The sequence below is a fragment of the Melanerpes formicivorus genome, unplaced genomic scaffold (assembly GCF_026170545.1).
Source record: "Melanerpes formicivorus ecotype bairdi unplaced genomic scaffold, bMelFor1.0.p_v2 SCAF_72, whole genome shotgun sequence".
In the NCBI taxonomy this organism is placed as follows: domain Eukaryota; kingdom Metazoa; phylum Chordata; class Aves; order Piciformes; family Picidae; genus Melanerpes; species Melanerpes formicivorus.
Genome location: NW_027142424.1, coordinates 3,330,984 through 3,357,954, shown reverse-complemented (window position 1 = coordinate 3,357,954; position 26,971 = coordinate 3,330,984). Strand labels below are relative to the sequence as shown.

Sequence of the window (26,971 nt, the reverse complement as noted above, 5' to 3'; positions counted from 1 at the left end):
CATTGCAGATGTTACATGTTGTCATAGTTTTGGGTTTAAGTTATCACTTGTTTGTCTTCTGTGATCCTCTTGATGCTGTGTGGTTGTTTTCTTCATCTATTTTTAGTGTATAATGTGGGGGTTTTGAGAGAAATGGATTCCTGATGTCTTTCAGTGGCTGGTGCTATTCACTACTTCATGCCTGTATCAGAGAAACCAGTATTTGAGTTTTCATGGAGTTTTTCTTGAGTCTTTTCAGTGCATTTCACATCTTGAGCATTAATCCTAGAAACATCTATTTTCTACTGCCTATTAATATCTCCAGTTGTACATCATGAGCTCCTGCGACTTCCACATCTAAATGGATGAGCAATAGGGCCTGCCCCATGTCCTAACATGTAAAAGTACAATTATGACATTTAAATGAGATGTTGTGTCTTAAAAGTGCCCTAGAAAGGTGAGTAATTTATAGAATCACAGGCTTGTTTCAGTTGGAAAAGACCTCTGAGATCATCAGGTCCAACCAAAACAAATAAATAAAAACAACAAACAAACCCCAACCCTTTGAACGTAGAAAAGATCCATCCTATGAAAGTTTGGAGCATCCTCTAATGCCTAAATGGAGGTAATGGAACTTTCCTACCTTTGAAAAAACTATCTGCACTTTTAACTGCCACATAAAAATACATATGTCAAAGACAGTTGTGAGACATTCCTTGAATTGTCTCATTTAGCCCCTAAGCTTCCAGCAGTTGTCACAGGTTTTCCCCTTCTCCATTTGTTGGGAGGGACCATGTCCACACAGTTGTCTGTGATTTGCAAAGTCTGAGTGGAGAGTTGCTGTAAGAAGCACCCAGCTGCAAGTAGCAGCAGACCACTTCTGGTAGTTGCTGGGGCCAGTACCAGCTGTAACAGTGAACATGGAGAAATAACGGAGATGTTTGTCGTGTACCGGCAGCTGCACTGCACGGTTCTGTCTGGCTCTCCTGGAAAAGGCTGATGAAGTTGGCAGGAGTGATGAAGTCAGGCAGCCACAAACATGCCCCGGTGAGACACGGGAACCCTCAAGGGCTGATGCTTCAACCAAGAGCAACGCTGGTCTCAATCACTGCTGAGGTTGTACATTGAGTTTGAAAAGCAACATCTTGCTTTGTAAGGAGAAAAATGTGAAGGAGGGAAGAAAGGCCTAGAAATAGCAGTTTCCCAGCCATGACTGCACTGGCTGAGGGCAGAATGCCTCTAAGTGCTTATGCTAAAGCGTCTGCTAAGTGAAACCAAGCAAGCTTTAATTGTGCTTTGGTTTTTTTTAAATTGGTCCAACCTGAATGGAAAAAGTTGGAGGCAGGTGTAAGCGTCAAGACTAGGAACTAGACTGGCTTAAGCTGAGGCCAAAACTGATTTAAGGAGTTTTTCCCCTGCTGTGTTATGACTCCCATACCACAAGTCGTCCCCACGGGTAAAGGGTGCTGGGGTTTCCTGCCACTGAAAAGGTGTGTGGCAGATACATGTCCTTGTCTCTGCTGAGAGGATGGGCAAGAAAGGACGGGTTCTGGTGCATTGGAACAGGCACCTTCAGCAGTCCAGAAATGCAGCTGGATTTAAGTGATGTGTTTTGTTCATAAAGTTCCTTCAGCACTTAAATATGTGAACCAACACCTGCTAAATTTTATTTTGTAAGAACTATGTTGGGTTCAGGTTCCTGAGCTTTGATGGCATAACTTTATGAGACACATCACCTACAGAAGAGTTTCCCTGTATTTGGTCTGCACTGGGAAGAATACAGGGACAATTCTACTGATGTTCCTGATTCCACCCATGTTTATGTACCACTTTCTGATTAGGAGAGGATAACCACTAAATCACTAGAATCATTGGAGGCATATAATGGCATTTTTATTTGCCAAGTTCTTTGATTTCTATTTCTGTCATCAGCACCAAGTTTTACATGAGGGGTGTGTTCACTGCCTCAGTGTCCTCCAGCAGCCCTGTGGAAAGGCCTCACTGCACCCCAACAATCTCTTCTGCTGTGAGACTACCTCTCCCAAGGGCCATGCTGTTTTTTTTTCAAGGACTTTGTTATCAGTACTTCTTCAGTCTACACCTTTGGTAGTCCAAGATGACAGAATTCCATAGCTGTGTAACATTTAAGAGGAATTGGATGTGTTCCTTTTATTGTGTGTCCTAATTGGAAGCGTTTGCCAACCTTAAAGACTTCATCCTCCAGCACAGCGCTGTGCTGCCGTCCCTCTGAGCAGACAATACCTGTGCCTGCCAATGAAGTGGCAGAACTTTGAGTGCTTATCAGTAAAATATTGCACACATGGTTAGAAAGATTTGTGCTCACAAAAATGTCACACTGTGGAACATGATGAAGTCTGTATTGAGTTCTTCTGGTGAAAGAAAAGAAAAGAAGAAAGTGTTAAGTAAGTTAAACCAACTACTACTTTTTAATTTTCTCTAGTGGAACTTCTCCACATGAGTTGTTTATACTGGAGGGCCTTTCAGCAGTACTTCTGCATACTTTAAGCATATTCATTGTCACTCCATTTTAGGACCTTTCAGACTAGCAGGAGTCATATTGAAATAATTCAAACATCTTTTCTTTCAATCCACTTAAATGCCTGGCATTTCACCTGGTTAATTTCACTGGTTAATTAAACTGCCTGTAGTGATAGTTAAGAGGAGGTTCAGGACATTCTCTCACTGCTCATAGGGAGGAAAGTGTATAAAAAACTGTATCAAGATTGGAAAGTATCAACTTCTTCATATTTTATACATAGCATGCAAATATCCTGCCTTTATCCAAAGAGTTCATTTGGGATAAACAGACTACTCTTATTTTTATAAATCATTTTATCTTGACTTTGATTCTCATTTTCCCCAAATGTGGAGAAGTGGTGGTGCCAAGTTCTCAGCAATAAATGAAGATGCCCAAACCTCAGAATTTAATTATTCATTTTCGTAAAGCAATTGACTTTGTTCTGTAAGTAAGGGAGAAATGTCTTCAGAGAGGTTTTGGTTGGCTTTTTTCCAGTATGTAAATAATACACCTTAAAAATGCCAGAGAGGCAGCTTGTGAGATGATAGCTTCTACCTTTATAGGTCCAGGTCTGGTTTATACCTTCCTTCCACATCTCTAGGGTAGAAGGACTGACTGTGTTTGCTAAATATATGAATTGCAGGGCATGAAACAGAGATTTGTGCCATCCTAGCCAGTGACTAAGTGAAATCATAAACCGGGATGCAAGTGATTTAATTACTCCTGAGTAACATCTCTCTGAAGTTACTCGGAGTGAATAAAAGCGTAGATGTGTGCAATGAAACAGTGAAGATCTGAGCCTGCAGCTGGTCTCCACAAACCATTGCCGGCGTTACCCTCTCCATGCAGGAGAACTGGGCTTTGGGAGTAGACAGTGCTCCTTCATGCAGGCAGCACTTGGGATCAGGACTTTTCCTGGCAACAGTTCCTGCCTGCTTTTGTGCAGGATGACCCAGTTCTCCCAACCCCAATTCCAACCTTGGGGCTGCAAGAGAGCTGCTGGGCATGTTCATCCCACTGGCCCTTTGCTGCTTTCCAAGGTGGACTCAAGCAAAACACTAAGACTCCTCCCTTCCCCGGCAAGAGCAAAGCACATCCCAGGCTCACAAGGATGCCATGGCTTGGCCTGTTCTCCCCAAAGCTCTTTTGGGCAGGTGTACCATGCTTCAAGGCCTTGGGGTCTTTGCCTTTGGCTCATACCTTGACCACACTGTATCTGACCACTGGCAACTCCCAGCCTCAGACTGCATTATTGAAATTACAGACAGCGCTGCCAGGGCAGTAAATCCTTCACATCCGGGACTGGCCCTCCCTTTTTCTCTGCACACAGAGACCCCCTGAAGAGGCCAGCACTGCAGCTGCCGGGCTGCAGCCTTGGCCAGGGTGACTGGCTGGCCACCATCTCCAAGGGGTGGATCCCACAGCCTCCCCTCTTTGCTTTTGCAGGGGATGATAAAGGGCTTTGTAGGCAGCGTCACAGGGCAGCAGGCAGCAGATGTTTAGTGAGAGTTTGATTATTTGACTGCCTAACAATATTTAGCATTTTCCAGCCCTAATGCTGTGGGCATCACCCTGTCCTACTGTCTGCTGGCAGGGAAAAGCTGAATCCACCCACTGGCACCGCAAGACTTCATACACTGAGCTGGGCACAGAGGCTTTTACACCAGCGATCCTTGTACACAGGCACCTACTTAGCAAGAGACGTCTTCAGGGCTCTCAATTCTGGTCTTGTAGGGCAGGATTTCAGCAGATCTGTTAGATTTATCCTGGCAAAAGATATGTCTGAGGCTCTGGCCTGGACAAAGGAAGGAAGTGCCATACCCAGCAGTGTCAAATGAGAGCCAGAGACCACCGAGGATCCATCTGTGCTATGCACTGCACTCAGCTGTGCTGTTGCTGTCGCTGCCTGCTAGTTTTCCCCTTTCCCCCTCCTCTCTACTCTGTGCTCTTTTTTTCCCCATGAGTTGTTGTGAAGCTTCACATTCCTTTCCTCAAAGTCATTTCCATTTTCCAGCCTTGGGCTTTGCTTCTCTTCTCCACTTCCTTTACTCAAATGACCAGTAACAAAACAATTAGGGATGCTCCCATCAGGCTTTACACTTCGTGTTGCAATGAGGCTCTCAGGGACCCAGGTGTTTGTGCCTCATGACTGTTTCAGGAATATGTCACTGGTCTGGTGACACTTGGTTTGCACTTCAAAGCTTTTCTGTGAGGCTGAACTTCAGTGTGTCAGTCCAAAATGTAACTGGATTCTGAAGCCATCATAGATCTCAGGTGGACACTTACCTAACATGGATACAATCTAATCAGGGCATGATGGTGTTTAATACCAGCTAGCATATAGGAAGCACTACAGGTGAGCCAGCACTCAGCTTTGCAGCGAATTCCTCCAGTCCTGGACACAGAGCAGATTCAAGAGCTTTCCCAGACAGGGCTGGGATAAAAGCAAGTCTCTTAAACCTCCTCTGATGCAGCCAAAGGGTGGGGTATTCCCTGCCCCGGGCTCAGAGCCACAAAGGGCGGGAGGCAGAGGCAGCCCTGTGGTGCCAGCTCACTGTGCCCTAGGCCAGGCCACCCTCCTTGGCACAGCCTTCAAGGGCTCAGGAGTGGGAGAGTAACAAGAGTCCAGCCCACGGGGCAAGAAGGGAGAGTCCTCCAGGCAAACTGAAGGAATCAGGCAGGGTGGAGCACTCGTTTGTCTGGAAAGACGATGCAGGGAAGCCCTGTAATGTGGGGATAACATGATAATCCATCCCTGCAAGCAACAGCAAGGAAGGAGGAGCCCCTTGGCCCGAGCCCCTGGCCAGGCAGCCAGCCTGGCTTCACCCCACGCTGGGCAGGGCAGGGTAGGGTGAGTCCTTCTGCTGGCTGAGCAGGGCTCAGTAGCTTTATTTGCCTGTTCTTAACAAGCAAAATGAAGCTGTTTCCTTTCTGTTCTTATTTTCTTTGCTGGTTTTCATTGGAATCTGGGCTGGTTTTGATATTGGTGCCTGGTGCTTGTTTGCCTGGCAAACTGCAAAGAGGAAAACTCTCATTAGAGAGATTCCAGGCCTGTGCTTTTGTGACCGAGGGCTTGGAAACTTCTCATTCCCGCTCTGTGGTCCTCCAGGGAGACCTCCAGCCAGAGCAGGCGAGAGCAGGCTTGCTGCTCATGCTCTTTCAAAGGTAAACTCAGAGTAGCATTAAGGCCTCTTTATCTTAAACATTTCCAGTCTCTTATGACAGTTTTACAGGTGATACTTGCTTTTTCTCCTTCTGGTAGGTGCCATCTCTAAGGAAGAACATCCCCCTCAAAGATGGAACAAGCCTGGAACTGGCTTCTCAGCCCATAGGGCAGCACCCGTGCAGCAATGCTGAGCAGCTGTCTGCCTGGCAGGGCTGTTCCACTTGGCAGACAGACAAAGGACTCAGGAGTAGGAGGAAAACAAGGCTGGGAGGGAAAGTCACTCCAGATAATACGGCATCTGGCCTGGGAGGAACCATCTGAAAGTGCAGAGCAGGGCTAAGCTGGGAAAAAGTTTGTCTGGGAGAAATGGAGACCCTGTCCAGAATAGGCATCCAAACTTTGATCTGAAATTGCTGCAAGCCTGTCTGCTGATGTGAACCAGGAGCTGAGAGAAGATTTTCTGGGGCTGGCTCATGGCTGCCACTGCTGTAGCACTTCTGGTTTCAGCACTCTACATCACAGCCTTCTTGCAGAATGTGTCAGAGGGCTGTTTCCCATGGTGGAGGGGAAACCAGAGTTTCCAGGGGAATTTTGAGGTGTGAGATGAAAAGACAACAGGGTAGAGCTGTATTTCAGGGAGAATCTGTATTTCTATCCAGGATTGGGTGTTTCTTGTGCATTTTTGTGAGGATGGGGCAATGAGCAGCAAACATCAGCCAGAAAGTGATGGGACACCAAGGGCTGTCAGCTTTATCTCGGGAACAGAAAGAGCAGGAGGGAAAATTTGTAACATCAGCAGGAAGCAGTCATTGGAAACAGAGATAGGAATGTAAGGAGCTGTAGCAAGTTGATAAGAACAACAGTGGTGCCAAACAGAATAGAATGCACAATTTTCCCTCTGTGGCAGTGTCCCAGACAACCCCAGGGAGATGAGAGGTGCCCCTGGAGCAGGGCCTAGAGGAGGTGTTCTGCACCAGGAGGTGCTGGCTCATTACTATCCCAGAAAGAAATACACACAGCTCTGTAACATATCTTTTAAAAAGCTCTTTGTTGAAACTGACACTCATTTGCCTCTACCACTTGTGCTCTTCAAAGAGGTTAAGCTTGCCTTTACTCAAGACCTAAAAAGCTTGATTTCCTGCCTAGGCCTATCAGAAACTTTTAACTTAATTTTGAATGATCATCTTAGTTTGAGCACAAGAGAGCAGCTTGGAGACTTGAGATGAAATCAGTGCTCAGGAACTTGTAGGTGCCTCTATTATTATTTCATGTGTGATGCTGGATCTCTAGAAATGTGGGGATATTTGAATATGAACTGCCTCCAGAAAAAGGAACAAACTTTGCCCTTTCTGCTAAACTTCTCTTTGAGGTAGGTAGAATACAGAATTAACCAGGTTGGAAAAGACCTTTGAGATCATTGAGTCCAACCTATCACCCAACACCATGCTATCAACTTAACTATGGCACTAAGTGCCCCATCCAGTCTCTTAAACAATTCCAGTGATTGTGACTCCACCATCTCCCCAGGCAGCCCATTTCAATGACCAATCACTCTTTCTGTGCAGAATGTCTTCCTAACATCCAGCCTAAACCTCCCCTGGCACAGCTTGAGACTGCATCCTCTTGTTCTGTTAGTGGTTGCCTGGGAGAACAGACCAGCCCCCACCTGGCTGCAACCTCCCTTCAGGTAGCTGTAGACAGCAATAAGGTCTCCCCTGAGCTTCCTGTTCTCCAGGCTAAGCAGCCCCAGCTTCCTCAGCCTCTCCTCACAGGGCTGTGCTCCAAACGCCTCACCAGCTTTGTTGCCCTTCTCTGGACATGTTCCAGCAAGTCAACATCTTTCCTGAACTGAAGGGCCCAGAACTGGGCACAGGACTCAAGGTGTGGCCTAACCAGTGCTGAGCACAGGGGCAGAAAGACTTCCCTGCTCCTGCTGGCCACACTGTTCCTGATACAGGCCAGGATGCCATTGGCCTTCTTGGCCACCTGGGCACACTGCTGGCTCCTGTTCAGCCTACTATCAACCAGTACCCCCAAGTCCCTTTCTGCCTGGCTGCTCTCCAGCCACTCTGTCCCCAGCCTGTAGTACTGCATGGGGTTGTTGTGGCCAATGTGTAGAACCTGGCACTTAGATGTGTTAAATCTCATGCTGTTGGACTCTACCCATCTGCCCAGCCTGGCAAGGTCCCTCTGCAGAGCTCTCCTACCCTCCAACAGATCAACTCCTGCCCCCAGCTTGGTGTCATCTGCAAATTTACTGATGATGGACTCAATCCCCCCATGCAGATCATCAATAAAGATATTGAACAGGATAGGGCCCAACACTGATCCCTGAGGCACACCACTAGTGACTGGCTGCCAGCTGGATGTGACACCATTCACCACCACTCCCTGGGCTCGGCCTTCCACCCAGTTCCTAATCCAGCACAGAGTGATGCTGTCCAAGCCATGGGCTGACATCTCGGCCAGGAGTTTGCTGTGGGGGATGGTGTCAAAGGCCTTCCTGAAGTCCAGGTAGACTACATCCAGAGCCTGCCCCACATCCACCAGGCAGTCACCTGATCACAGGAGATTAGGTTGGTCAGGCAGGACCTGCCCTTCCTAAATCCATGCTGGCTGTGCCTGATCCCTTGGCCATCCTGTAAGTGTGATTGCTCTCAAAATGACCTGTTCCATAATCTTGCTTGGCACTGAGGTCAGGCTGACAGGCCTGTAATTCTCTGGTTCCTCCTTCTGGCCCTTCCTGTGGACAAGCATCACACTGGCCAGCTTCCAGTCTTCTGGGACCTCACCAGTGAGCCAGGACTGTTGATAAATGATGGAGACTGGCTTGATGAGCCCATCTGCCAGCTCTCTCAGCACCCTAGGATGGATCCCATCTGGTCCCATGGACTTGGGGGATCCAAGTGGCTGAGCAGGTCTCTAGCTACTTCCCCCTGGATTACAGGGGAACTATACTGCTCCCTGACTCCATCTGCCAGCTCAGGAGGCCAGTTCTGAAAGACAACCTATCTTGCTATTAAAAATCGAGGCAAAGAAGGTGTTAAGTACATCTGCCTTTTCCTCATCTTTTGTTACAATATTCCCCTCCATGTCCACTAAGGAGTGGAGGTTGTCCTTGCCCCTCCTTTTGCTATTAATGTATTTATAAAAGCATTTTTTGTTGTCCTTCACAGCAGTGACCAGTCTAAGTTCTAAATGGGCTTTTGCCTCTCTAATTTTTATCCTACATGACCTAGCAACATCCTTAAACATCTCATGGGTTACCTCTCCTTCCTTCCAAAGATGATGCACCTTCTTTTTTTCCCTTAATTCGTTCAGAAGCTCATTGCCCATCCAGGCTGGATGTCTACCCCAGCAGCTCATCTTCCAACACATTGGGGCAGTCTGTTCCTGTGCCTTCAAGATTACTTTCTTGAAGTAAGTAAAGGACAGTTAGTTCATCTCCCAGCCACTCAATTCATTAACCATGACAATGTTAATTACACCGAAATTAATGTGCAAATACAATGCTTTACATGCCAAAGACAAGCCAGGAAAAAACAGGGTCTTGCCTTGACATCTTTAATTCTTCTCATTGCCAATTTAATCTGAGCTGATAAGAACAAGCCTAGTTAGTGCCCTCTGTTTACAGGTCTCCAAGAGCATCACAGTGCAGCTCTGCAGACGCTGGTGGCTACTTAGCTTTATTTCCAGATAAAAGAGAACAAGCAAATTTGTCTTAAAGCATGGCTTAAGGCCCCTAGCTCTACCATCCTGCCAGCACCTTCCAACATCATACTTTGTATATGTATTCCTCACACCATCACCAAGGGGTACAGCATCTAACCTCACAGAGCTTTGGGAAGGGAAAACCTCCTAGAGATCAGCCAGAGCTTGGCTAAGCAGGGGCTGGAAGGCCTGCTTTGTGGAAATGCTGGCTGCTGAGTATTCCCGGTGGTTTGGGAGGAGCAGAGGTGAGAAACTCAAACTAGGAGAGGGAACAGAGAAAATACAAGGAGAAGAAAAAGAGGAGGGGGACTGGGTGAATGTTGCAGATCTTACACAAACAAGAAGAGGTAGCTGTACCTGGAAAATACATCATCTGCTCTTAGAGATGGCTGAAGGGACAGGCACCCCTTGCTGTCCATCTTCCCTTGCTGACAAACAGACCACACATATTCATTGTCAAGTCACCTCTTAGTGTGGCAAAGGCTTGGAAACAACACGTGTGATGAAGTGGCTCTGCTGTATTTCCTGCTCTGTGACTTGGCCACTCAGTGACTGAGAGCTGCTTTTACTGTCAGTAAACAAGACTCTGCCATGAGTGTGCAGAGCAGGGACCAGCCACTTGCTGCAAACAGCCTGGAGTGTGCACACTGCTGGAGCTGAAGCTGCTACACTCAGTGCAGGGTTTGCATGTGCAGAACACAACTCTTGGTTGTGCAAGTTGCTATGACAGAAAAACAGTTTAAACTGCAGGTGACCCCTCCAAGGGAGCTCATATCTGTGGTCACTTCACTAAACAATCATCTCAGGGCCCAGGCATGATGGTGGTTTTATTCTTGTGGCCACACCTGGTTCAAAACAACTGAAGCAAATCCACAGAACACAGGGCAGATAGGAAGAATTTGCAGAAACTTCTGACCTAAGCTGTCTTCAGCAGTGTCTCCAGGATACCCAAGAGGCAGCTAATAAAATCAGCATAAGCTTACATAGTGCCTGAGGCCACACAAATGAGGTTGCCACTGACCAGAGTCTAGTGCCTTGTGCCACTGCCGCTACCTGTGCCCAGACTGCTGCAGAGCAAATGTAAAGCACTGAGATAAGGCACTGCTGGGTTCCTGCTCACAGGACAAATCATCTGTCAGTGGTAACAAGCCTGACCATCTCATCAAGCCTGACCCTCACAGTTTGCTCCAAACTTTGTGGTGTCTTGTGCTGAAGAAAGGATAAACTTTGCCAAATTGCTTCCTTATCTCCTTCACCACCCTCCTGGAATATTGTCTGTTTCGAGGCTGTCATTATAAAACCCCAAGCAAAACACAGGGGGTCTTGATCTTCATAGTGTTGCTCTGAGCACAGTTTTGTGGAGTTGGTGTAAAGCCGTGAAAAACATGGCAAGCTCAGCACACTCCCATTTCGCACTCACTTGGTGTGACTGTAAACAACTGTACAGCAGTGGAAAATCCCAGAGCAGCATGCCCCTCGCTGCAGGACTTCTCTGGCCTTCCAGGGAATCATCAGAAAGGCAGCTATTTACAAATCTGGAAGTAGAGCTTTAGGGATGTGAAGTTCTCACTCACACAGTGCTGGATGTGAGGGTTTGCCAGTGCAATCTTTTAGGACTCATAGGAATCACACAGTTAAAGCCCCAAGCACCAGTGTGAAAATATTGTCACTGAGAGTGTAATCTTGTGCCTGGGGCTTGCAGGTCCCCTCTCTGACAGACTGGAGCACGGATCAGTCATTGTTAGGATAGCCTGTGCCTTTCTGGGCTTGCCACAATAGCTGGAGTCACGCACTTGGAGATAAAATATAGTGGTAACAGGATCACGTATTTCATCTGGTACCAGTCATAATTTGGAGATGATTCTTTCATGTGGTGTGCAGTCGCTAGAGCATGAAGGGGTTCAAAGGCTGGCTCGCTTCTCCCACTCTGCCTCAATTCTCCTTTATGCAGAGGAAATCATCTAATTGCTCCATGACTGTTTCCGTGTCTCTGCAATGGGGATGTTACCTGCCTCCCTCTGCAGAGCAGAGTCACGGTGGGCCTGAGTCAGTGTCATTTACGAGGAATTTGTCCCTGACTTCCAAGGAGCAGGAGCAGGCTTTCTGTGTCTGCTGTCACCAGCATTAAGAGCAGTGTATTGCCTTGGATAGACAATAATTAGCATGTGCAATAGAGCTACCAACTACCTCACCCATCTGAGAGGAACTTCTGGTAAGTAAGGCATACATGTGGGTCCTGTGGGTCTCGGGCTAAGCTGTGTACCAGATGAGAGGCTGTCCAGGTCCTGAGTAGCTCTGTTGGCATACATCTAAGGTAGTTTGACGACGATAGAGTTGTATTTGTGATTAACTGACAGAAGGAGCAAACCTGAATACCATACAGTGAAAAGGATGACTCCCAGAGTGGCAGACTGAAAAGCTTCATAATTTAACCTGAAAATTTACTTTTTATTAGTTGTTGGTTTGTTTGGGGTCGTGGGGGGAGAGCTTTATTAGCTTGTAAGCAGAAAATGACTCAATTGTCAACGAGAGACGTATTTGTTTTTTAATCTCTTGGAAGCTGCAGTCTACATTGCTCTTCAGTCTCCAAGAGGAGAGAAAGAGTGGTTTGAAAGGGGGAAAAAAAATAGAAAAAGATTTTTCCTTGGCGGCATTTAGGGGAAAAAAAGAGATTCTAAAATTATCAACAGGTATTTTCTATCGAAATTAGCGGGGGGAGAGGACGACAAAAAATCAGAGGTGATCTGAAGTGAGGGGGAAGGCGGGAAGGCAGCGGCAGTTGGGCCACCCTGAGGGACGCGCCAGCCTTTCTCCCCTGACAGGGGCTGCTGGCCGCGGCCCCCCCCCGCTGCCCGCCACGGGCAGAGCCGATTTAAATGAGAAGTTGTGTCAAAACTTTCCGAAGTTAATTAAAACAGCCCCCCTTCTCTCGCCGTCGCCGGGCTCCCCACCGCCCGCTCTCCCGCCCTCTCCCCCCCCCCCCCTCCCCGCTCCCGTCCCCGCCCGGCTCCTCTCACGGCGGCGTCCCTGAGGGGAGCTCCATTGTCTGTGAGGGGATGGCCGCGGCACCCCCCGCCGCCGCGCCCCCTTCGCGCCGAGGTGCGCGGGGCGCCGGGCCGCCGCAGAGGGTGGCTGCCTCCTCTCCCCCAAAGTTTTTGGATCCGCGTCTCTTCATGATGTATGGATGATATATTGCATTGTGGGTGTCAATATAACTGACGGCCATATTTGCCGGTGCTGCTACTGCTGTAAACAACCCAAAGTGTCTGGGAGACACGGAGACGCTTCACTGAATTTCAGGACGCTTCTCCTCCTCCCGCTGGCCATGTCTCTGGGAATGTCTTACAAGCCCAACTTGAACGCCCACATCCCCGGGACTCCCCTCAACCCGGGTAAGTCCGCAGCGGCAACTGGGTGGCAAGTTTGGGAGGCGTGAGGCGGGTCGCCGTGGTGCCGCACCGGCACCTGGGGGGAAGCCCCAGACTCGAGTTTTTTTTTTGCCCACTCCGGTATGGCGGGGCAGCGGCTCCGCGCCGCCATTACCAGCGCCCGCCGGCCGGCGCCGGGAGCCCTGCACCGCGCCGCCCCCTCCGCGGGGGCTCCGTGCCCGCCGGCCCGGCCCCGCACTGCCGCCGCCGCTACCGCTCCGGGGCTCCGGCCGCCGGGTTTCCTCCATGCTCGGCTCCCCGGGGCGGCTGATTGATCTGGATCAGGAATATTCCGCCGGCGTCTCAGCGAGGACCGCTGCTGGCGGGACGCCGCAAGTGCCGCTCGCACCGCGCCGCGCCGCGCCTCGCCTCGCCTCCCGCGCGCGGCCACCGAGCCGCTCTCCTCAGGCGGAGGGGCCGCTCCGGCCCGCGCTCCTCAGGCCGACGAGGCGACCGGGACCCTGACCACGGCCGCTCTGCCACCGGAGGGGGTGCGCCAGCGCCTCAGGGGGGACCTTGGGTCCCCGCTCCCCCGGCCTACGCGGAGCAGCCCGGGCGGACGAGCCCTCTCGCTCCCTGGATTTTAGGAATGGGGAGCAGCAGCAGTTCTTTATTTTGTTATAAAAGCTCTTTTTCCAAAACATTCCTCTTTCTTGTATCTGTGCAGGATTCTTTCCAACTTTCCTCTCTAAAAAGTTTCCTTGATGGCATTAACTTTTTTCCTTATTTTACCTCCACATTCCCCAGCTATTTTTTTGTCCGCTCCCCCCTCGCCCGCCCCCCCGGTTTCCTAAGGTAGCAGCGGGCAGCTGTTTGCTCTGGTGCCGAGGTGTTTGCGCTAAAAGTGGGATCCCGTCGCAGGGAGTGTGTAAATCGGTGCAGTTTGAACAAAGCCGCAGCGGCAGTAGCTTCACTGTGGGATATTTGGAAGGGATCTCGCTAATAATCTGTGCATTAAACAGAACCAAGATGGAGCAGTTGATTCTGACTTAAAACTAATATTCCTGCCTCCCTTCCCCACAGTTCCAGCAAGCAGGGTTGGCATCAAACCATCCGCAGCCAGAAATCTGGCTCTCTTTTTTTTTTTTTTTTTTTTTTTTTGAGAAGGGAAAGTTTTGCAGCTGGATTTAGGAGGAAGGGAAATTTGCCTGGATGGTTTTTGCAGCTCCGTTTGCGGTTGAAATCCTGGGAGATTGATGAACGAGAAGGATCAACAAGATGCACCTCTATCCTAGCTACCGGAGAGCAGCAGTCTTATTTTACTGCAAGGAATCGTCACCAGCCGGTGGATGAACCGAGGTCCCTGTGCCTCAGACACTTCGATCCTGCGTGGAGCTGAGCTCGGTGGGGCTGAGTTCTGTGTGCGGAGCACCGTGGGCCCCAGCACTGCTCTGCAGAGGGGTGAGGAAGTAGGGGATGTGCTAAGGATATTTTGACAAAAAGCAGAAGTGTCACCGGAGGAAAAAAAAACCAAACCCAACACAAAACAAAGCCCAGCAAGGGAAACCGTTCTCTTGTCGGCTCCCACGAGAACCTGTGCCTTGCTCTCCGGAACAGCCGTAAAATTGCAGGGAAAACAAAGGTGGTATTTTGCGGTGGTGGGTGAGGGGTGGGGATTAGGTCATGCTATGGGGGAGATCCGAGTCTGGCTGCTTTGCTAGCGAGGGCTGCAGAATCCTGGGTCAGACATGCCGCTCACAATGCGAGCTGAGTGGTGAAGTTTCTGTCTCCAGTCCTCTTGCTGCCGTGCCTGTGTGCTCCTGAACGCTCTGGCTGCAATCCGGCGTTTAGATTCCTTCATGCAGTTTTTTATCTTTCCCTCCTCGCCCTCCTTTTTTTCCCTCGTAAGGGCAAGTTAGCAGCAGTTTGCTGTCATGCTGGAACTATTCCTGTCTAAGTTGTCCTCTCTTCTGAGTTCGGATCATCCTCAACACCCCCAGAATCTTTTCAATGAACGAGCGTCCTCCCCTGAATCCAAAATGGGCTCTCTCTTTCCTCTCTGTCTTCTGCCATTATCCTCACGCACCAGCTCTTCCTCTAGCTAGTGGTATTGCCAGCACCGTGGCCTAAGGCCAAGGGAGTTAGACAAAGCAGTCCTTGCAGTTGCACATATCGCATTCAGAGTGATATGACTGCAAATGGCCCCCTCCTTTCTGGAGCTTAATTCTGACTTGAAGGAGACTGCTTCTCTATTGTGCTTAAATTAAATGCCCCCCAGATAGGAGGATAAATCCTAGGTTTGCTTCCAAACCTGGGGTGAAGGACCACCCCTCCCGCCCCATCCTGCAGAGGAGAGGAAAACAGGAAATCTGTCCCTTTTGGCCTGAAATCAGCCCTGCAGAAGCCTCTCTGTATGAATGCTGAATATTTTGGTCTCGGCCGACGGAGGGCTCTGGCCAGCTGTGGATCTCACAGGGATTTTCCTCTGGGAGGTAATGCTGCTTCCCTGCAGTGCAGGGCTTCTGGTGCAGGAGTATTTGGAAACAGTGTCGACTCAGCTCTGGAGCTGCGTCCTTGGTGCAGAGCTAACTCCTCTCAAGTTTAGGCTGAGAGTGGCCAGTCTGCAAAATCGTGATTAAACTGCTCTCAGGGGATGGATGAGGTGAAGCAGTTGCGGTTGGTGGGTGACTGCCTTCTGTTCTTTGCATGGGAGTGTGTTTGGGACTCAGAAACCGCAACTGAAGTCCTGAGGGAGAGGAGTTGCTTAGGGAGTGGGGGAGAAATATAGGGAGGAAGCTTCTGTGGGTTGTCAGCAGATCTGGGGATGACTGTGGGTGAGGAAAATACAGCTGCTTCCACAAGTGACTCAGGATGCTGGAAGCATCTGGGTGCTGACTCCTCTGCCTTACTTACACCAGGCTGAGGGAAGGAGAATATGTTGTCACAGCAGAATTTGGTGCCTGTTCCTCTTCCTCTTTGCCCAGGTCAGTGGTGACATCTGTCCCAGGGTTTTATCCAAATTATCAGTCTCCTTCTTGGAGGGGCTGTGCTCTGGGAATTGGGCCCCTGCGTGTCGCACACTGGGCTGTCAGTCTGTATTTTCTTGCTTATCATACTGAATCCTGCAAAGTAGTTTTCTCCTCATCTGTCTTGTGCTTCATATTGTTTAACTCTCTTTCTCTGCAAGAGAGCCAGCTGCTGAGCTGAGATGAGCTGGAGCAGAGTATCTCCATTGACTTCAGTGGAACCAGAAAGATTTACACCATCTGTGAACTGGTCTGTAGTTTGTCTTTCCCCTTGTTTCCATGAGTTTTCTGGCCCTGTGGACATTCACCTGCATTCCTGCTTTGTTCAGATTATGCACAGGTCAAAGAAAAGTAGTTTTGAGACTTGGAAGCAAGCAGAAACAGCTTAAGATTTTCCTTGGGTTTATTCTAATTCTTGCAGGAATAGCAGGTTTCAAGACAAAGCCTTGTTCCTGTAATAAAGTTTGAAAACTTGTATCTGGGAAAACAAATTCCATCAGACTGTCACAAGAGAAGGAGCTGAGTCTTGGCGCCACATGAACAAGTGGTGACCTGCACAACAGGTACTGCTGCAGCTAAGGACCAGCAGTCTGTCAGTGCACCTGCCACATCTCACAGCAACCAGAAGTTTCTTGGTGAAAAGGTGCAAATTCTCACTGAGAGGTGAAAGAAAGAGAATTTCCCTAACTGAGGCAGTAACTTGCAACAGGAAAGACCAATTTAATTCAGTCCTGAGAAATGATACAAGCACCCCAGACCATTCTGTATATTAAGACTGCAGTGCAGCCTTGCATGAGCAAATGGCTTGCTTGTCTCCCTTTACAGAGACAGCTCATGTTTGGTATTGTCCATATTGAGAAGCTGGTTTTGGAGTGGAAGGACTGGCAACAATATTGTTTGTAGGCAGAGTAGAGAGTTAAGTGTTTTTGCCTTAGCAGAGGGAATAATTTCTAGGAAGTATACTCCCTGCTCTGATTCAAGCTGGTTCTCTGATCTCCTGAAGTCCACGTGAAGTAAGAAGCACACTAAACATGTTTCAGAGTTAGCAATTTTCAAGTGGACTTGTTTGGACATTTAGAAAACTGGCATTTTTTGCTTTGTCTACCTGCATGTTTAGCTTCAGAGTACTGGTATGGTTTTCACAGTCAGCAAATCTCATTGTCCCCACCCATCATATGCTGGCTGAGTTGCAGGGTGACTTTGGTTCATGCTAACTTTTGGATAAAAATAAAGTAGAAACTCTGCTGCAGTTGTGCAGCACTGATACTTACTTTATGCTTTTAATGAGAACACAAGGGTGAAAACCAAAGAACAGACAGCTATGGATCATACCCATAATACCTTAGTCTGAGGGACCAGACTAAAATCTAATCTTTAAACACATGCCCTCACCCCAGCTACATGTGGTGTACGTGTACAAATGCTTTCATCTTTTGATCCTTTCCTTTCGCCTCATAACTTGCTGGCGTAGAAATAGCCTGTCTTAAACTAGGAAAGAAGGATGGTGGGGAGCCCAAGTGACTCTTGGTTTTCTGCTTTAAAAAAAAAAAAAAAGGCAGGGAGGTGGGAAGAGGAGACATAAAACATGACCGTTATCCACATGGAAAGATTAAATAGAATGAGGGTACTAGAGGAAAGGCCTAGAGTGTGACAGATCAAAAGAGCAAGGCCTCTGGCTGCTACGATAAAGAATGTCCCAGTTCTTGAGAACATATTTATGTGTGTGCACACTGAATTTTTTTTAAAAGGAAATAGTTTTATTCAAAGAAAGGTCTGTTTCTACCACAAGAGCTGTTTAAGGAGGAAAGAGTGGGTGAAAATAAAACTTTCACGGGCAGGGCTATAAGGAAAGTTTTGTGCAAATGGGAACAAGGTCCATTATTTTAAATGAAGAAATTTATTGGAAGGTTGGGGGGAAATGGGGGCTGCCTGTGCTTGCTCAGGGTTGGCAACTCATGTGGGGTTCAGTGTGTGGCTTGGCTGTGCAGTAGATCCACTTGTATAGACATGCATGTGGTGTCCCATGGAAGGCAAGTAGTTCTTGTTGAACTTAAACCAGAGTGCATCAGAGGCTAAGGAATCAAATATGTTTGCAGTCAGCCAAAACACTACAGCTGTGATTCAGGTTGTGTTCAGATACTCGCTGCAGAAATGGCTGTGCTACTTAAAGCTGTTACCTCTCCCCTGTGCTGGAAGATACTTCCCTTGCAATGTAGATTGGCAGAGCAGCTCACATGAACTTTTCTCATGTAGCTGGTTGCAAAGTCATCTGGTTTACACCGTCTGAAGTTATATCCTCGCACTTAAAATATTCCAGCCTGCTTGTCTCATACTTCATGCTGTCAGGAATCAAACTGCCGTCATCTGGAGCAGATGAGGAATGTTCTCTAGTTGTGTGGCAGTGGGCTCCAGTACTGGGTTCTATATGAAGAGGTGATGACTACTAGCCAGCTAAATGGCAGCAGCCTTTCTGTTGCAGGCAACTTCATCTTGAAGAGACTGTGAAACAGGTAGAAGTAGCGAGATCCCAAAGACTGTACCATGTACCTTCAATAAACTCCAGGCTACAGGTTCTTGCAAGCTCTCATGTTTGTGTGTAAAGAGTTTGTAAAACAGCAGTAGTTTACCTATGCAGTTTGATGGAACCTTACAAAGCACAGGGCAGTAGAGAAACATGTATTCAATGGAGCTGACTCTTGATTTGTCTAAGTTAGTTCTACAGGAGTGACTCAGTGATTTCAGTAACTATTCCTTATTTTACTTTGGTGTTTGTGAGTGTAAACCAGCAGATGAGTTGTGTAAATGCCGTAGCATCTGCTGGGATCAGATCAGGGAAGACTACCCCAGCATTCCTGATCCCACTGCTTCCTTCAGGGTGCATAATAAGCTGCTTTTCCAGTTATTTTTCCATCAACCAGCAGTAATAGAATTAGGATTTAAAACTTAGAGCAGCAAATTGGTATCACTGATAAGGCTTGGAGCCAGCAAAGGAGCTGAAGGGATTCCCTACAAACCTATCAGAAATTCATGGGAAAATTCCTGGTCAGTGGGAGTTTAGAGAAAAAAAGATTGATTGTAGATCCTTTGTCTCTCTTGTGTCAATATGGGCTTAGGGAGACTGCTGGAAGGAAAAGATTTTGACACAAAAATCTCATTTTACTTTGCTGCATTGTTAGAGAGCCCCCACTCAATTAATGAAGATTAATATTGATTAACAAGAAAATCACTATATTTTTGTGGGGAAAATGCTTCTGGCAGTCTTCTGTTTGAACACAGAAATAAAAGACGTTGGCACAAGAATAAACGGGTCTATAAAAGGTTTTGTGTACATTTAATTAGGAAAGTGGATGGTGGAAAGTGTGTATATTAATTTTGTTTTTAAACAGCAGCAAAGCACTAAGACAGTTTGGGCTACGATACAGAGTGACACTTAATTTCAGTACCAAGCACAGTCCCTTTTAGATTCTGTCAGTTCTGAACTGCCTTGTCTCCATTGTCATTATAACATGAGAGAGCAAGCTTCAATTTAGACCCCCCCCCCCATTCTTTTTTTTATTCTCAAGTGAATACCTAATTGTCACACTGATTTTTGACTGCATATTGACTGTGAGACTTCTTTTCTTTTCTTTTGTTTTTTTTAATGTTTTAGAAATCTGAATGCCCTGGATGTTCAGATATGCAGATGCATTTTGGGTTAATTGAGTAATAGTTATCCAAGACCCAGGGCCTCTCCTTGACATTAATATACGAAGTGATGGGTCAAAAAGCTCAAGGTCCGTTCTCCTGTGAGATACTAACATCCCCACAATTAATTTCATTTTCATGATTGCATCATATTAAATTGAGGTGAAATCAAGGATTTTTTCATTCTTTCCCCCCCTCAGCTGAGTTTGACTGGCACAACTTCTGACATGGGTGTATGGAGGCTGGTACTATAGCCAAGTCAAATCCTTTTCTTTGTTCTCTGGGCCTGCTGCTGCTGATAAAGTGGTCGGCGCATGGCATTATGTCTTATTACATTTTTGATGCAGACTGCAAAGAAACGGGTAAACTCACCATGGTTACCACGATCTGTCATTTGGCAGGGCATGCCGTACTCAGCGATGGCCTCTAGTGTCTGCAGCGCAGCTCTGCATATGTGGTGGGTACAGGAGACAATACAGCACCCTTGGCTGCCGGAGCGACGCAGCTCTGCTGATCTGACTGCTAATTCCAATTGGGAGCGATGCTTCCACTCCGGCGGCAGCTTCTTACTCAGAGTTGCCTCCTGAAAGTTTTTGTTTGTTTTTGCCATTCAGTGTTGACTGAGTCACTGCTGGATTCCAGCCCCCATGCTGAGACCAACTCCTGTCCACTGCAACGCCGCATGCTGCTGGCTTTCACATCTGTGAAACTTTCTCGGTCAGCCCCTGCATTCACTGCTTTGTCTTGGCACATCACATTTCTAGGAGGGTTTCTTCCTTATCTAGACATACTCTGTTGTTTCCTACAGAGCAAGCACGTGTCAATGCGTCAATCAACAGAATCGGCAACCATCACAAATTTATCTGTGACTATACTAGCATTAACCAACACAGTGGGGTTTTTGTTTAACATGGGCTGCAGCTAAGGTTTGCTCAGTGGGTAGAGCAGGAGTCCTGAGCCTGGTCATCCGAGTCCTTGGCTTAATTCTGAACCAGTTTGGAGCTCTTGCCTGTGACTGCTTGTACTAACAGTTCAGGAACAAGTCTTTGCAGGATGGCTCTTTTGTTTTATTTTACATGAGGAAAAATCATTTAAGTCTTTCCCGCTTAATTGAGGTAATTAAACCTTTTTACCTTGCAGCACAAGGGGCTCATTAATGTTTTTGAAGCATTTTGAAGTCCTTGGAGGACTTGGTTTGCTGTTGTGTCATGTTTGGTAACTTGAAATTCAGCCACCTGGACCTGAAACCTTGACTAGGTTGTACACACAGAAATCTTGCAACTGTGTCAGCATTTTGAGCAGATAATGGGGAGAACTAATTGGGAGAACAAGCGACAGCTGTGGTGTTCCTTCACCGTACTCTGTGTTGTTTATGGTTTTTGGGTTTTACTACGCTGTAGCAAAATGTGACAACTAGCTGCGTGTGAAATCCTCGAGACGGAAATGCAGGCTGTAATGCCGTAACATTTGGCAGTTTATTTAAAGAAAAAACTTTGCTTTTTTAAAGATGATCTAGTGACCAACCCCATTTGCCTTTTTTAGGATTTCACATCTGGGTAACTAGTAAATATTAAAACCATACTCTCTTGTTGTAATGAAGGCAACACCACAGTGATTCTGTGATTAATTCTGAAGTGGAAAGATTCCCAACTGGAGACAGGAGTCTGTTTCACTGTGTGCAGCAGTGCTTTTTACAGTGTAACTGCTGGCTCTTTCTTTTTGTAGCAAGGGGACATATGAATTAAATCATTTGCAACTCTGAAGCAAAACTAGAGATTTACATAGTTCTGAGCCCCAGTGACTTCTACCATCAGTTTAATTTAGATTTAAATGAAGGCTGGTAAATGAGATCTGTTCCTCAAATGAAAGACAGTTGGGAAATTTCAGCAAAGAAGTTTTTAAGGGGGGAGATTTTTCCAGACAGCAGGCAGTCTGTGTCTGTGCCTGCAGGCAAAGAAACAGCAGCAGTGGATGCAGCAGCAGTTAACTTCATCTGCAAGAGTGAGCAAGTGGAATAGTGTAATGCTCCCTCAGTCCTGAGTTTAGAACCAGCAGGTGCTCTAGCACTCTTGGGAATTAAGTCCCCAAAGAACACTCTGAAAGTTTTTTCTCAAACCCAGATTCTTACTGTTGCAGGGCACGGGGGAAGAAGTGTTTTGATTGTTAGTTTCTGGAGCAGTTAATCAATTAGAGTCTGTTTCTGTAACTACAAGCTGACTCAAACCCCTGTAGATCTGAATATACTCTTTTATAACTTTACAAAAAGTAGCCATAACCCCAGGTGATGTTGTTTTTCCTTTGGTTTACTTAACACAGCACAACTTGACTGGCTAAAAATATTTGGTATCACACAAAGAAGGATAATAGTAGCACTCCTCGCCTCTGATCTCAGACGAGCAGCAGATCTGATATACCTCAACTGACTGCTCCCTAAGAACACTTTTGGCATTGGCTGAAAATAGTACTGAGGGTAGCTTGCATTGACCATGTGATGACACTTTGAGTTGCAAAATTACTTTCAGATAACTTGCACCGAAAAAGTAAAAATAGCACAGTGCATAAGACTTCATCCATGTGGAATGTATATAGGCAAAAATAGGGCTTCTTAATATTTACAGTTTGCCTATGCAGATCGACCTGTCATGCTGCACCCTTTCACTTTTAGACAAAACGTTTTACACTGATAATGTTTCAGGCAGTACTATTTTCAAATGTACAGCAAACAAACACTTATTTAACCATTCTCTTCCTAGCAAATAGTGCGATTCTGAAATGTCATCAGTGAGCTCAGACAAAGGTGAGAGGTCACAGCTTTAGAAAGAGTTGATTAAAATGTGTCTGAATATAACAGACTAATTAATTTCTCCTTTCTCTCTACAGCTGGGAGTGTTCACTCTCCTTCCACGAGTATGGCAACATCTGCGCAATATCGACAGCTTATAAATGACTACGGACCCCCTTCTCTAGGCTATACACAAGGGATGCAGGTACAGCTCTGCTTGTTGTTTTTCTTTAATCAGATCACTGACCTTGCCTTTGCAGAGTAGTGTGGATTGTGGCTGTAATCCGAGGTATTCCTCCCTCCCACCAAGATTTGAAATCAAACCCAAATGGCAGACTGATTCATCGCACATGTGGTGGGGATCAAATTAGGCTAAGCAGTGCTGAGTGAGATTGGTTACTAATTAACTGTTAGTCCCATCCCATGTGAGTCACAGTGAAACATGTCTTATGTTCTGATAATAAGGGGTCTAACATATTTTAAAACTCTTTGTTTAAAAATGAGTATTTTTATGCTGTTTCCCTCTGCCAGATTTATGCACTAAAATTTAGTCTGATGAAATGTGTCCCAGACAGTTCATGGGCTGCTTCAGGGATCTGGTGGTCAGCTTTCTGTGAAATGTATTTAACCTATTAAGATCTCCTTTATGATCTGGGCAGGTTTGTTTTATTTGCTTCTCACTCTCCCTGCCTAGTTAATTTCTCCACAAAATACACACCCAAACACTGAAAAAACAGAAATGGAATTCAATTAAGCAGCTCCCAGTTTGCTGTTCTTGCAGAACTGTTTAAACTTCTGCTTCACCTAAGGTCCCAGTCTTGCAGCTGCATCCTCCCAGATGATCCCAGCTTTTGAAGGGCCTGTACCATTGTGTCAAAACACAAAATCAAGTTTAGATAAAGAACCTGACATTTGATTAAAAAAAAAAAAAAAAAAAGGAAAAAAAGTAGCTTCCTGAGCTATTTGCAGTTCTCCATTGTTTTCCAGTTGCTGTTTGTTGTAATTGTTTTGAGCAGTATTTGATTGAGATTAATCTACTTGCAACTGCAGGGTACCAGCAGCAGTCAAGTACCGCAGAGCAAATATGCAGAACTTCTAGCTATCATAGAAGAATTAGGCAAAGAGATTAGACCCACATATGCTGGGAGTAAAAGTGCGATGGAGAGGCTAAAAAGAGGTAAGGTTTACATTTAACAAAAATAATTGTGTCCTGTACACTTTGTTCACTAATTGTGTGCAGCTTTAAGACAACTGTTTCTTTTGTACGGAGACAGCTGTCTTGAGCTGGGTGAAGTAACAAGCAACTGAAAGCTTGGGATACTCTGTTCATGCTGCCTTTGACAGATAAACCAGTGACAAAATGTTTCATGTGCACAAAGGGAATTTCAGTCAATGCTTCAAACCATATTTTAGAACCCTCAATGTGTCTAATGGATATGTTCTTTCAGGTTCCAGGTGATTTACTTACCCTTTCAATTTCCTTTTCTCCCCAGTCTCCAAAATATACAGCCAAACATTGTTTTCTTCTTCTCATATACATCACCCATCTACTTGACCCAAGAGTCTTCACTAACATGCATTTTGCCCAAAGAAAAACTACATTGTGGTAATTCACACTAAGGCTGTTGGAGAGAAGAGCTAGAAAAACCCCAAATGGTTGTCAGGGAAGGCTCTTCAGACTGAGATGTCAAACATACAAGTTCTTTCTCTCCATAGTCAAGTGGATGTCATTATTAGTCTACAAGTAAGGGACATAGAAGCTTTCAGGCCTGGCTGATAAGGGCACTCCAGCTTTGCTTTGTCAGCTAAAAGGGGTAATAAATGCTCTTTCCTTCCAGTGTAAAAGAAACCCCTGGATGCCCCACTGCTGACATCAGCTTGACATTGTCCTCTGCAGGGGACAGGCAAGGCATATTTCTGAAGAAGCAGAGGGACATTCCACTGCTCCAGCTCCTGAAATGACCCTGAAAGGCCACTCACAACTGTTGTGCTGGCAGTTCTGTCCTTTTCCAGCATAATGTAGTTACCTTTTTCCTCCCTTTCCTTGGTCATTGTTCTGAGTTTGGCATACATGTTCACATGTTCAAGCCAGGATGGGAATGTTATTGTAACAGACTAACTTCACCACCTTGCAAATCCCCCTTACATTTACCCAAGACTACAAAGCTTTATTTAAGGCTCAACCATTATGGAAGAGTAATATATCTGCAGTGACATGCAATAAAATGAGTAGTAGCTGTTCTGGGAAAGGATGCAATAAAGTCTGCTGATGAGTGGTAAGTGGAATCTGGCCCAGCTAAAATCAATGTTGCTGGAGTCTCTCTTTATTGCATTGCCTGAGTCAGTATTAATAGATCATGAATGGCAATAGGCTAATGGGGACAACTTGAGAGAGAGACCAGGAAAGATGCAGACCTCCTCTGAACTGAATGGTCCAGTTTGGTGAGGAAGAGTTGTTTTGCTGCTTCTTGCAATGAGTAGGTTGCCTAACACAGGTTTAAGATTGAAAGCTGCCGACAGTGCTGCAAAGAATCCCAAATACCTTTTGCTGCCATCTTTTGGTCACAAACATACCTCTCTTGCCATTTTGGGGGAGTGATGGCTGAAGGAGCATGTGCAAGCCTGAGAGCAGAGTTGATTGAGGGTAACCAGATGACTGTAGCCTCCACAGCCATGTGAAGGTTATTCTTCAATAAAGATCCTGTCCCCAGCTCCACCTGCTCCTAAGCACAGAGGCTACTGACCTCTAAAATTGGCAAAATTCCCAGTGTTCTACATAATTCAGGGTATTTCTGCTGCATAAAGTGGGCATCCTGCCACCAGATCCAGGTCTAACGCACCACTGAGTACACGTTTCTGTATCCCACAGCTGCAAGATGCAGCTTTACTTGTCTGTGTCAATTTAACCCTCTGCAAAGCCTTGCATGTGTCAAGTCCCAGGTCAGCACTCTCTGGATGTAAAGGCTGTTGCTGCGGTATGGGCCAGCAGTCTTCTAGAAACAGAATCCATTATCTTCTATATAGAGATGAAACCTCACCTATTGCCTTATTGTCCTTTCTCCACCTTGTTAAGGAGCACGACAGAGCAGAGAAATGCTATCCTGTCCCATCAGTAAAACAGTCTTGTTTGCTGTAGACAAGTCTGTCTGCCCTTTCTTTTAAAATCTACCTCAAGCTCTTTTCTTTCTCAAGCTCTGTGAACATGAATCTAGATTAGTTCCAGGATTAAGAATCAAGGTCCAGATTGCTGGAACTCAAGACAACAGGACTTGTTGTGGAAAATTCCACATTATGTCTATCTGATGAGAGTAGATACTGCAGCATGTAAAGTGGTGATGATTTACACTGGGAGCTGAGCCAGTGGAACTTTTTGCACACACTATAAAAAATTTCTTCTTACTCTTACAAGAGACACAACTGGGGTTTAAAGCAGTATTATGAAGGCTTGGATTTTGATGCATCCTCTTAGAGAGCTATCTGAAGGTATACACTTTTTAGAGTTTGCTAAAATGACTACTGAAATCACTTTTGTTTTTCACTGCACTGTAGCAAAACAACTCACAAGTAGGAAAGGTGATTTTGGTTTTTGCCTTTTTGTTAAGGCTGTGATTTCACATAGTTCTCCACAGCATAAAAATGTACCTGTGACTGCAGACCTACAACTCCGACCATGTTCTGATTCCTGGTTTAGTCCCTTTTCAATTCACAATGTCAGTTTGGGAAAGAGAACTTGTTTAGAAGGAGTTGATGTTGGGGAAGTGAAGGACATGAACCTTTATTTGGACTGTCATTGCAAGTGTGACCGAACCAGATGATTTAAAATGAGTCCAATTCTTTTGCAGGCATTATCCATGCTAGAGGCTTAGTTCGTGAATGCTTGGCTGAGACGGAACGCAATGCGAGATCCTAGCCCGCTCATTCAGTTGCAAGATTTTCCATCTCTTAATGAAGAAAAAGTAACACTTATTCTTTTTGACTCTTGAAACATTCAGACAAATTCCTTTATTTTGAATGTTTGACTTTTCTTGTTTAGCCCTTACAAAAATGTATAGTTAACAATGAGAAAGCAAGGGGTTTTCAATTTACTGAGGGTTTGCATTTTGTAAAGATGTTAAAACTCCCTAAAACATTTCTTAAGACATGAAACCTGACCTGCATGCAGAGGAATGCTCTTTCTCTCCCAGGCTATATTTCAGTTCTCTTCTTATCCAGCCACAGCCTCACTGTGTTGTTTTTTTGTTTGATTTTTTTTTTCTTTGACTATATTCACTTAACCCCAAACTGTCAATCTTTCAAGGTTTGACATAAGCTCTGAGGATTTGTTTAATAAGTGCAAAATAGCATGCTGTACCTAGTAGTCTGCTAAATCACAATTTCTCATACAGCATAGACCCTGCTTAGAAATAACCTTCCCCTTCTCTTATTTTTCCTGTTTTGTTCGTTTTTGCATAAACATTTGCATGACTGTTAGTGCTTTGAAGTCCATTTAAAGTGCATGAGTTATATGGAAAATAGGGAAACCTATTAAATGAAAACAAGGTCCTGGAAAGGTAATTTCTACATTAAGGCTGGAGATTTCAGTTTAAAGTTTGCCAAAAAAGGAGAAAATTCTGGATAAATTACTAAAACTGTTATTTGCATCTTTGTATGTATTTATTACTTGACGTAATAAAGCTTATTTTCATTAACAGTTTGTATTAAAACTATGTACAGTCA

General features: G+C 45.9%; 1 protein-coding gene across 5 annotated transcripts; it reads left to right on the top strand.

Moving 5' to 3' along the window:
* The first annotated feature begins 11,423 nt into the window (after positions 1-11,423).
* CDK2AP1 (cyclin dependent kinase 2 associated protein 1) lies at positions 11,424-26,943 on the top strand. 5 transcript variants are annotated; one of them, XM_068163521.1, is made up of 4 exons: positions 11,424-11,607; positions 22,354-22,460; positions 23,306-23,432; positions 26,098-26,943. In XM_068163521.1, exons 1-4 carry the CDS (start codon positions 11,559-11,561, stop codon positions 26,163-26,165), a joined length of 351 nt encoding a protein of 116 aa, XP_068019622.1. In that variant the 5' UTR covers positions 11,424-11,558; the 3' UTR covers positions 26,166-26,943. The 5 variants fall into 5 exon arrangements, with proteins under 5 accessions (XP_068019622.1, XP_068019619.1, XP_068019620.1 ...); XM_068163518.1 differs by lacking the exon at positions 11,424-11,607 and adding an exon at positions 12,412-12,787; XM_068163519.1 differs by lacking the exon at positions 11,424-11,607 and adding an exon at positions 13,940-14,224.
* The last annotated feature ends 28 nt before the right edge of the window (positions 26,944-26,971 follow it).